The sequence below is a fragment of the Periplaneta americana genome, chromosome 11 (assembly GCF_040183065.1).
Source record: "Periplaneta americana isolate PAMFEO1 chromosome 11, P.americana_PAMFEO1_priV1, whole genome shotgun sequence".
NCBI classification, from domain to species: domain Eukaryota; kingdom Metazoa; phylum Arthropoda; class Insecta; order Blattodea; family Blattidae; genus Periplaneta; species Periplaneta americana.
In genome coordinates, this window is record NC_091127.1 from 155,762,026 (window position 1) to 155,775,091 (window position 13,066).

Genomic DNA, 13,066 nt, shown 5'->3' on the forward strand with positions numbered 1-13,066 from the left:
TAACTGTAAAGATCGTGCTGTGAATATGCCGGAAGATACATGCAAAGATTCTTTGTGTTCACAAACAAATATCTTTTGAAATGACAAGAAAAAAGTGGGAAAGGGTAAACTTTTTTGGAGACTTTTACACTTTTACTACGTCATACTAATTTTGACCAATGAAACGGTAGGAAAGGACATATTTCAACCAATCATGGCTGTTTATCGCCACAATTTTATCACTTCCCTAGCATTTGTTTGTCTTTATCACTTCCCTAGCATTTGTTTCTTTGTTTGCCAATATTTCAAAGTCCAAATTCTTTACGGTACTGTAAAACATGTTTTGCGATCGACATTTGTTTCCCGCATAGATAGTCAACTGAAAATGGCGACTCCGTTCAAACGTTTTGGTGAAGCTAACATTAGTGAAATAGAATTGTAGTAAGTCAATTAATACCTATTTTATTGTATTAGAGTACTTTATTTCTACTAATCTTTACAGTGTTTACAAAGGTAGGAGATCGACACTTCATTTGCATATTAAAATAGCGGATGGAGGAAAACAAAATAGAAATTTTCCATTTTCACGGTATAAGAAATATCCTTGGCTAACAAAATGCACTGAGACAAATGAGCCGTTCAGAGCAGAAGTGGTGTAAGTAAAAATGGGTAATGAAGGTTAAAGTAAACATTATGTAAAATACAGCTCAAAGTAGCAATTAATATTCAATTTATTTAAACTATTAGTAGTGAGTGGGTAGCAAGAAGGACATATTAATTGCTACTTTGCGCTGTATTTTACAGAATTTTTATTTTAAACCTCATTACCCAATTTTGACTTACACCACTTTTCCTCTGAACGGCTCAAATAAGTTATATTGTTTCACCTATGTTCCGTTTGTGGGTGAAAATGCTTGTGGGACCTGTGTCACAAACAATTTTGATAAAAAAGCCGAGAAAATGCTCTATACCGATCCGAAGTTGCGCTCGGGCACGGGTTCGATTCCCGTTTGGGCTGATTACCTGGTTGGGTTTTTTCTAAGGTTTTCCCCAACCGTAGGGCAGATGTCAGGTAGTCTAATGTGAATCTCGGCCTCATTTCGCCAAATATCATCTCACTATCACCAATCTCATCGATGCTAAATAACCTCGTAGTTGATACAGCGTCGTTAAATAATCCAAGTAAAAAAAATATGCCTTATATAAAAATATACAAAGTAGGCAGATTTTTTCAGCCTGCCCAGTATTTACACCTTAGCTTCACCACTGAAAGATAACGTAGCCCTCAAAAACTAATAGCATCAAGAGTTGGCCAAATAAGACCAAAAAGAAAAAAAAAAAAAAGGAAACTGACATAAGTAAGTGAAAATATTACTGTCAGTTTCAGCTCGAGATCTTGTGGTCGCCATCCACTCATTCCTCAGATACAAGTCCCTGAGATAAGTCTTAAAATATATCGCCCTCTTCAAAGTGGTCACAGTACTCAACGCTAAAGGCTACAGTACTGGTACATTTAAACTGCACCACAATGTTGACATATCAAAAGACAATGTCAGATATGCACCCAAGAAAGCCAAGACGTTGACATACGAGCAATTAGATTACATTTTAAATAGAAGCAACAAATGGAAAATATTTAATCATTAAAGTAAGAAAGACAACGATGTAATTCTTTGTCTTTATTCTATTATTTCAGTACCTATGCAAATACTTATTGTATATGGGCTAGATTCTAGGATACAGGTAAGGAAACTGTTCTAGTATTAGTTACCATTCTGTATCGGGAAGCGAAATTCTCGTCACCGGAACTCTCGTCACTGTACCACCTAGTCACTGCACTTTTGTCACCCAGTATTTTGGTCACTTCGACTTTTAGGTCACCCAATAATTTGGTCACCAGTAGACCTACACATTTTCTTAAAAATAATTTATTTTGACAAGTAAAATGTCCATAGGTACACCGTATAAAATGTTATATGATTAATGTTTCAAAATTGCCACACTGCATAAAATTTTACATGATTTATGTTTAAAAATTTCCGCCAAAAAGGTGTCCGATGGTTCATTGATCATCAATATCTTCCAATTCATGTATATTTGGGGGCTCAGGTGACAAATTTTGTCTTCGTACTTTTCAAACAACACTCTTCATGGTTTCTTCCTTGGCAGGTTCATGTTTTTTTCACTCGAGACATTTCTGAATAATGACTGCAGATGGTGCATCTGCAGTTCGTGCACTTTCTTTAATCGCATCCACGGTTTCAATGGCTTGAATCCTTCCCCAGTTAGGACCATGACTTGGATAATCAGAAAGACCTGCAATTACAGGTGTTTTATCTAAAGTTAGGGTTATTGTAGCGTTGCATCTTCTGCGCTGGTCGCCTCCAAACAACACCAGAATCTCGAACTTTATACCCTTCATGTATTAGTTTTACAAAGTCCCTAATACTTCGAGTAAATCGAAATTTCATGCAATACATTTGATAATAACTAAAACAAATAAGAACGTCCCCATATACCTAAATTTTTTTTGCCAAATACTTACTGTATATGCGTAACCACGGAAACAACCTTACAATGACGGTTAAATCTCATTATACTTATATGCATAACCACGGAAACAACCTTACAATGACATTTAAATCTCATTATACATATATGCATAACCACGGAAACAACCTTACAATGACAGTTAAATCTCATTATACATATATGCATAACCACGGAAACAACCTTACAATGACAGTTAAATCTCATTATACTTATATGCATAACCACGGAAACAACCTTACAATGACAGTTAAATCTCATTATACATATATGCATAACCACGGAAACAACCTTACAATGACAGTTAAATCTCATTATACTTATATGCATAACCACGGAAACAACCTTACAATGACATTTAAATCTCATTATACATATATGCATAACCACGGAAACAACCTTACAATGACAGTTAAATCTCATTATACATATATGCATAACCACGGAAACAACCTTACAATGACAGTTAAATCTCACTATACATATATGCATAACCACGGAAACAACCTTACAATGACAGTTAAATCTCATTATAATTAATTATATGCGTAACCACGGAAACAACCTTACAATGACATTTAAATCTCGTTATACTTTTATGCGTAACCATGGAAACAATCTTACAATGACAGTTAAATCTCATTATACTTTTATGAATAACCACGGAAACAACCTTAAAATGACAGTTAAATCTCATTATACTTATATGCGTAACCACGGAAACAACCTTAAAATGACAGTTAAATCTCATTATACTTATATGCGTAACCACGGAAACAACCTTACAATGACAGTTAAATGTCATTATACTTATATGCGTAACCACGGAAACAACCTTACAATGACAGTTAAATGTCATTATACTTTTATGCGTAACCACGGAAACAACCTTACAATGACAGTTAAATGTCATTATACTTATATGCGTAACCACGGAAACAACCTTACAATGACAGTTAAATGTCATTATACTTATATGCGTAACCACGGAAACAACCTTACAGTGACAGTTAAATGTCATTATACTTATATGCGTAACCACGGAAACAACCTTACAATGACAGTTAAATGTCATTATACTTATATGCGTAACCACGGAAACAACCTTACAGTGACAGTTAAATGTCATTATACTTATATGCGTAACCACGGAAACAACCTTACAATGACAGTTAAATGTCATTATACTTATATGCGTAACCACGGAAACAACCTTACAGTGACAGTTAAATGTCATTATACTTATATGCGTAACCACGGAAACAACCTTACAATGACAGTTAAATGTCATTATACTTATATGCGTAACCACAGAAACAACCTTACAGTGACAGTTAAATGTCATTATACTTTTATGCGTAACCACGGAAACAACCTTACAATGACAGTTAAATGTCATTATACTTATATGCGTAACCACGGAAACAACCTTACAATGACAGTTAAATGTCATTATACTTATATGCGTAACCACGGAAACAACCTTACAATGACAGTTAAATGTCATTATACTTTTATGCATAACCACGGAAACAACCTTACAATGACAGTTAAATGTCATTATACTTATATGCGTAACCACGGAAACAACCTTACAGTGACAGTTAAATGTCATTATACTTTTATGCGTAACCACGGAAACAACCTTACAATGACAGTTAAATGTCATTATACTTATATGCGTAACCACGGAAACAACCTTACAGTGACAGTTAAATGTCATTATACTTATATGCGTAACCACGGAAACAACCTTACAATGACAGTTAAATGTCATTATACTTTTATGCGTAACCACGGAAACAACCTTACAATGACAGTTAAATCTCATTATACTTATATGCGTAACTACGGAAACAACCTTACAATGACAGTTAAATCTCTTTACACTTTTATGCGTAACCACGGAAACAACCTTAAAATTACATTTAAATCTTATTAAATTTTTTCCAGTAAAACATAAATAAATTATTAAATCTAATCGATGACGAGAACGCCGGTGACTAAAATGTAATCGGTGACAAGAAGGTATAATGACATCTCCGGTGACGACAATTCCTAGACCCTTCTGTGTCGAGCTGGAGAAAAAAAGAAGCACCGATCTCTAGAGGAGGAAAGAAGGAGTGGCACGGGATTTTATTATTCAATTGTTCCAGTAACATCAAATGCTTTCTAATAATAATACTGGAAAGCTATCCTACTTAACATTGTAAGTGTTGGCGAAATGTGATAGTGCTGCTACCTATCATACAAAAATATTGAAATGCAAGATAGCCAATGACTTCATTGTCATTGAACCAGTTGACTTGGTTGGCAAGCTGGTATAGCGCTGGTCTTCTATGCCCAAGATTGCGGGTTCGATCCCGAGCCAGGTCGATGGCATTTAAGTGTGCTTAAATGTGACAGGCTCATGTCAGTAGATTTACTGGCATGTAAAAGAACTCCTGCGGGACAAAATTCCGGCACATCCGGCGACGCTGATATAACCTCTGCAGTTGCGAACGTCGTTAAATAAAACATAACATAATTTATATAATTTGTCATTGAACCAACAACCAACATGATGGAATTCAGCTCATTAAGTGATGGACAATACGCGTAGGAGTTAGAGGAGATTACAAAGAAAAATTACATGAAATTAAATATTTGTAGGCTATATTTTATTGTAGTATTTGACTTAATGTCCCTTTATTATTTTTACTTAAAATACTGGTTTAATTATGAATACTGTTTCTATTTTCCATTAATTAGATTATTTAGATGTAGTTCATTAATTCATAATGAATTTTACTAAAACAAAACTTTTGAAGTGCATGTGTAACTTAAAAAATAATAGTATAATTACGTTTACAAATAAGCGAACATACAGGACATTGGTACTTATATGAAATGCACTTAACATTAGAATTAAAAGAAAATATGTTAAAGTGTCTACATATTTTAAAAATATTTTATATTACAGTTTCGCATTCATCCACGATAAAAGTTATTGCAAACCATATCCACATTATTAAGCTATAAGCTTTGAGAAGAAATGTAATGCTTATTACAACTCTTGTTCACATATGAATGCATGTTTCTTGTCACATACAAGGTCATTAAGACCACCAGATCTATGAATTGAACCACAATCTTCGTTACCACCTGCATCATCTGGCTGATGTCCTGCCCAGCGGATGAACCCTGTACTGCTTAGAGGTTTATCTGTTGATAGAGATAGATTAATACAAACACATTATATTAGTAGATATTATTTAATGTTAGTAAGTATATAACATCACGTCACTGTTTTGAGATTCACATAAGTTACAGTTTTCATTGTGAGTTTTGCTGATGAGCTGAATCAAAATTGCCGAATGTAGAAGTGCCTAAGATTTCACTACTGGTATTTATAATATATGAGACAGATGCGGTTTTGACTGGTCACAAGTTTGCGCCAGCACCATCTTTATTGCATTATTTTAATTTAATTGAGATTCGTTTGTTACTTCTCCCAAAATAGCATTTCAATTATTTTTTCCTGAGTAGCAGTTCGTTTACAAAATGAAAAATAGACGACACAACATTCATTTCCACTGAAGATGTGTAGAATAAACAAAATAACACTTGGTATAGTAGGCATGATCAAGCTCACTCCAACTGAAGGTGAGAGATTGATCGATTTTATTTTTAGTTTTTGTATCTTAGGAAGAAAAGGAGCATAGATAACCAAAATAATTTAACTTTATGCATTCTATAAAAAAAAAGCTGAAATAGCAAATAGATTTTCAGTTAGAATAGAATAACTGCTCAAATGATTAGTCTCATTCCACTTTATGTTAACATAAATTTGTTTAGTTTTTTATTCCTCGTTTGCGCTCATTACACATTTTCACTTTCCAGCAACAGTGAATCCATTTCTCCCAGTTACTTCTAACAGCTGCTCCATTGATTCCTTGAAAACCTTCATAGATGCTATGGTCCCGTCGCTCTAATTTCCGGCAGCCAATCGCGTTGCAGGTCGGCTACATTTAAACGTGTGCGTCTTGTGATTCGCTGATTCATTTCTTAAGGCTCGTTAAATACTTACAGATTAGAACATATTAAGACACTGGAAAAGATTAAAAAACGGGCTCTTAAGTGTTGTCGGAAAAATTCACCATTAAAATGGAACACACTCACGGACAGGAGAACGCGAATTCGATTATGCGCACTGTTCAAAACATACAGAGGTGAGCCTGCCTGGAGAGAAATAAAAAATAGGTTGCAGCCGCCAAATTACTCTTCAAGGAACGACCACTCATATAAATTGAGGGAAAGAAGGCAGAGGACGGACACTGGAAAGTTTTCTTTTCTCAATCGTACTATCAGGGACTGGAATGCTTTACCTGCAGACTTACTAAAGGCTTTACCAACAACCAAAAATGTATTTAAAAATAGGCTTAAGGACCTTACTAATAGACGGTAATTATACACAGTACTTAAAGGGTGTAAATGATATGTTGTTATTGAAGTGTTGTATCAGTGAAGAATTATGTTGTGTCAGTGAAGTGTGTTGTATCAGTGAAGAAGTATGTCGTGTCAGTGAAGTGTGCTGTGTAAGTGAAACGTGTTCCTGTCAGTGAAGCTTTATAGTTTATAGTGGCAGTGCATAGTATTTGAACAGTGAAATGTTTTTGAAGTGTTAGTGAAATCAGGATAGAATCAGTGAAATGTGTCGTAGTTCCATTGCAGTGAGTGAGTTGACAGCGAAATGAGTGTAATTTGAAAGGTACTTGTGCAGATATGAACATATCATACTCGTGGGTTTTAGTTCGATCTTAGTTTTAAGATACAAATTAGATTTATTTCAAATGTTATTTTAAGTGATCGTTTCATTTAATTTATTATATTCCCTGTTGTTGTTGTTGTTGTTGTTGTTGTTATTATTATTATCATTATTATTATTATAAATTATTTTTATTAATTATTGGTATTATTATTAAGTGTATTTTTAATTAATAAGGTTTATTATTGTCATTATTGAGTGTAATTAGTTACCACTGCCACCGGGTATATACCCACTGCAGTGTGAATAAATACATACATACATACATACATACATACATACATACATACATACATACATACATACATACATACATACATACATACATACATACATACATACATACTTAATATAATCGCCCGCCATTTTGGCTCTTTCGTTGGCGTTCGCAGAAAGCACACGAAGACGTTATTTGCCGCTCAATTATATGCTGAATTACAGTGCATTTGATTTATTATCATAGGAGCTACGACATGATAATGTTTAACGGTGTGGCAAATAGATTCCTCGTATGGTAGCTCGGGAACGTAAGAACAAAAATGGCGGATGATACTACCTACCTAGACTTTATAGAGCCTTCACTTTCTAAAACGTAAGCAAAGAGGCGGAGTCACGCCGGAAATAACAGCGTCGTACTATAATAGAGTTTTGGTCCCTTTCCAGCTACCTAACTGTGTCTGATAATTCAGTGGTCAACAGTCTTTTGCGCCAGACATAAAACTAACAAATTCTTACTAATTTCGACCTCCGGAATTCAAAACTAACAAGCAAAATATTCCATCAGTTCGGGTTTTCGAGATGCACACTATAATTCATTTTCTATGCATTTTATTTTAAAAAATCATTTATTTCGTGTGCAACTATTTTGTTTTACAACTGTGACGACCCATTATGTGAAAACAATATTAGTACAAGTAGGCCACCATGTTAGAAGCGCTTGTAGAAACAGAAATTATTTTATTGCCCTTTTACGAATCTATTTGGAGAGAGTCAAACAGGTTCGCGGTATGAATTCGCTTGAGTTTACCTGATTTTACTTGAGATGTGTGTTTCTTTCACTGTGAGCTTTAATGACATTATTGTAGTTTATACTTTGCAATAAACCACACTGAGCATATTCCGAATCTCACCGGTGAGCAATCCGATGGCATCACGGTGTTCCGAATTCCACCGATGATGTCATTGATGCTCCACCGGTGTCGCACCGGTGCCATCAACTTGCACAGTTGGTGGCAGTCTCCATCAGCCGCCATCAGTGAATCTGATTGGTTCTTGTATAGGGCGGGAATTAGCAGACGAATAACATCGTGCACTGTTGTGTCATGGCGGTTTGTTCTGCTTTAGTTCTGCTGTATTGTTTGTAATGAGCACAACGTAAAAACAATATGTTAATGGCTTATGAGCGAACATGTCAACGGACCAGTTATTACTACTGGTTCAAGAAATAAATTGTTTATGCTATCTTTTCTTTGAACGAGATCGGAGTACGAAAATTTCGCAAAATTTTGCTAGCGTACCACAGACAACAACTTGTACAGTCGCCATGACAGCATCGCTCCTTCCAGAAGTTTTGTTCCTTATTTTCACTGCAACGTGACGTCATTGATGCCACCGGACTGGTGAGATTCGGAATACGCTGACTGTCAAAACCAATTCTAGAAGCGGAAATGGTTTTATTGCCCTTTTCGGTTCCATTTGGAGGGTAAAAACTGGTTCGCCGTATGAAATCGCTTCAGTTTACCAGTAGATTTCCGTGGTGTTAGTATTCTGAGTAAGACGTGTATTTCTTTAAAGTCTGCTTTAATGATAATATTCAAAGTACGGATGGTTTATATGTGTCGATTTTAAGATTGTAGCATTGCTTTTTGGAATGCAATTAGGCTACACAAAATTTTACTGCTTTCTATGCGAATGGGACAGTCGCGTTTGAGATAAGCATTATATAATAAAAGTATGGCCAACACGACAATCACTAGAGCCAGGGAAGAAAAATATTATACATCAACCCCTTGTACCTCAAAGTAAAGTAATTTTAGCCCCTTTACACATTAAGTTAGGGTTAATAAAGAATTTTGTTAAAGGGATGAATCATGAAATTGAAGCATTTAAACATATCCAGGAAAAATTTCCTGCTATTAATGACTCAAAAATAAAAGAGGGAGTTTTCAATGGACCACAAATTAGAGAAATAATGGAGGACAATCACTCCAATCTTTGTTGCAAGGAAAAAAAAGTGCCGCCTGGATTACATTCAAGGAGGTTGTATTAAATTTTCTGGGTAACCGTAGAAGTGAGAACTATGTAGAACTAGTGCAAAATTTACTGTTGGCATATGAAACTATGGGTTGTGACATGTCCCTGAAACTTCACTTCCTTCACTCCCGTCTTGACTTTTTCTCTGAGAATTGTGGCGATTTCAGTGATGAGCATGGTGAGCGCTTTCATCAAGAAATTTCAACTATGGAAAAAAGATACCAAGGTCAGTGGAGCAGCAATATGCTAGCAGACTATTGTTGGACTCAGCTCGTGATGTACCTGATGTCCAGTATAAAAGAAAATGGAGAAAAAGAAAGCTATAATCTTGAGTATTTAACCTTATTGTCATTATATAAAGCAGTATTTTGAATAGATATAAATTCGAAAATTTCTCAAAAACCGTAACCAATAACTGTTTTTTATTGTCATATTCGTATTCAGAAGGTTCAAATGATATAGAAAACATGTATCACATGCCCAAAGCAAAAAAAAGTTACAATTTGTTACGCAGTTAACACGTCATAATGCGATAGTATAAATGCAAGATCATTGCATTGCATTCCAGTATTTCCCTACAGCTTTGCTCTGATCACTGATTTATTTAAAAAAAAACTTGTGAGATTGATATACTGATTAAGGATGCAATATATGATTTTCTTCCATGCTCTACACCAGCCGTGGCGAAAAGGCCATGGTGCTCCGAGCCACTGTGTAAGCTGCAACGTGCATAGCACCTATGGAGGGAGGCGGACAACCGAAGGGGAAGTTAATGTTTAGGACGTGTAACGAAGAAAGAAATGAACAAGAAAACATAGGACACATTATTACAACCTAAAATTAACTGCCTTCAGAATGTCTCTGCGACAAAGTTTCAAAATCAGGAATTATGTCACTTACTGCCAGTCGTAGTTGATCACGAAGGTATTTGTCTGTCAGTCGTGATCTAAATTTGATTTTTACTATTTTCATTGTTGAAAATAATTTTTCACGAACGTAAGTTACAGCGAACATGGCTTCAACAGAGCAAGCGAAAGAACGAAGCTTCAAATATTTACTTTTTTCCAAAGATTTGAAAAGTTCAATATCTGTCAAGTCCTTACATCTAGCTTTCATTTAACGTCACATTGTAAATCTGTGAGTTTAAATTGAAAATCTAACCGCATTATTCGTACATCTGCTGTAAAAGAATCGACGTACAGAGATGATAATGATAATAATAATAATAATAATAATAATAATAATAATAATAATACTTAACCTTTTAATGTTTCATCAGTAACATGTAGTAACTTATAATGGCGTTTTATGTTATACAACCGTTTTCCTAGTAATATTTGTGAACAAATCATACATTTAATATTTTCATCATATTGTAAGCAAAACAATACATCCTCCCATCCTACTTGAAACTTTCGTTTTTTATAGAGGTACATGGTTTCGAGAGAGATATTGCGACGATACGCCACTTGTAGGTCCGAGACAAATACAAATAGAACGGAGTTTGACCACAGTGAGTAAGAGGGTGGGGGTTGTAGGTAGGAAGCGAGAGAAAAGCACTGCGAGCCACAATGTGCTCGTGAGTCACATTTTCGCCGCGGCTGCTCTACACTGCTATGCAGGAATATAATAAAGTTTCGTTGATTATGCTTTTGGTATTTAGGTACCACATTTGGCTTTTCCAGCCCTCAATTAGTAAGTATACTTACCATAGATTGTAAGATACAGTCCTTCTGTGTAGAGATCATGAAAACCAATGAATGCGAAGTCATTATATGTGACATCTTTGATTTTGGGGAATCTGCTAAATATATCTTTCAGCACTTTGGACTCCTCTTCAGAGTTGATTATTGCAAGATGCGCACCCTCCTGATTGCAAATAGTGCGTGCGTCATTCCATATTGCAGCTTTGGAGTGGAACTTGTAGTATCCTTGTCCAGGAAACAACTCGTACCCTGGACCAGCTCGTGGAGGTGGTGCTGCAATCACAAAAGACATGCTGCAATCTTAATAATTCTATTCCTTTCACAACCTCTAGGCCCATACCGGTACCTAATATAACATTTCTTTTTTTCGTTTATTAAAATGATTAAATAGGCTCACAAAACTAGCCTTTCGTAATCATCAAGAGGACATCTGAATCATGTGGAGTGGTCTAAAGCATCTCTATTGAGATTCACAGACAACATGGTCTGATCATAATTATATCTTCAAAGCGTACAGAAAATAGGAAAGATTGGAGAAAGCTGGGTATGCAATGAAATACCTGTCATTTGATAGAACGCTGAAAGCTATGTATGTATATATTTTGTTTGCTACAAAATGCTGCCAAGATTAAATTTGGATATTTATAGGACCAACGAAATGTCAGAATGCAGTTACAGCTGATTTTGTGGGCATATTTAAACCCTGAGTATTTTAAATTAAAAAAAAAAAAACTGTTGCAACTGAACTTCTTTATAAAAATTTCATGGTATATTAGCTGAAATTTTAATTTTGAATTTCTTATATTGTAGAATCTTTTTAAATGCTATTCATCATGAATTTAGTTCCTTTTGGCCCCATTTCAACTCCTATTCATGTAGAGAATTTACCTGTTCATCTTTTCCTTAAGCATCCTGCTTATCTTTTAGGATGTTTAACAACTTAAATTCTTTCTGTACGTTTACAGTTCTCCTTTTATATATTGGTCTCGGAGATTTTATGTTTCAGTTTCTTGGACATAATCTTTTATGCTTCAGATCCGTATAATACAGGAAAATGTATCTTATTGTATCACTAATATGTGTGAGACTTTTGTTTTTCTTTATCACAATCTAAAACGTAGATTAAAATATTTCCTAAATAAGTTATTTTTTTTAATTTATCCAGTCTATTACTAATTTTTATGTGTAATTGTTTATGCTCCGTACCATAAAATAATTTTAAAATATCTTGGAAGAACAGTAACAATTAATATGAATGACACTCGGGAGGCAATTAAACGCAGAATAAATATGGGAAATTCGTGTTTTTATTCGGTTCAGAAGCTCTTATCATCTAGTCTGCTGTCAAAAAATCTGATAGTTAGAATTTATAAAACAGTTATATTACCGGTTGTTCTGTATGGTTGTGAAACATGGACTCTCACTTTGAGAGAGAAACAGAGATTAAGGGTGTTTGAGAATAAGGTGCTTAGGAAAATATTTGGGGCTAAGAGGGATGAAGTTACAAGAGAATGGAGAAAGTTACACAACGCAGAACTGCACGCATTGTATTCTTCACCTGACATAATTAGGAACATTAAATCCAGACGTTTGAGATGGATAAGGCATGTAGCACGTATGGGCGAATCCAGAAATGCATATAGAGTGTTAGTTGGGAGGCCGGAGGGAAAAGACCTTTGGGGAGGCCGAGACGTAGATGGGAGAATAATATTAAAATGGATTTGAGGGAGGTGGGATATGATAATAAAGACTGGATTAATCTTGCATAGAA

At 35.0% G+C, this 13,066-nt stretch overlaps 1 protein-coding gene across 1 annotated transcript in view; it reads right to left on the reverse strand.

Annotated features, from left to right (window-relative positions):
* Positions 1–5,347: 5,347 nt before the first annotated feature.
* Positions 5,348–13,066, reverse strand: part of LOC138709471 (hemolymph lipopolysaccharide-binding protein-like) — a 59,967-nt gene continuing 52,248 nt past the window's right edge. The window contains exons 4-5 of the mRNA XM_069840257.1: positions 11,299–11,568; positions 5,348–5,733 (exon numbers count right to left, since the gene is read on the reverse strand). Of these exons, the coding sequence (XP_069696358.1) occupies positions 5,576–5,733; positions 11,299–11,568 (428 nt within the window). The 3' untranslated portion in view covers positions 5,348–5,575. The remainder of the gene's footprint in view (positions 5,734–11,298; positions 11,569–13,066) is intronic.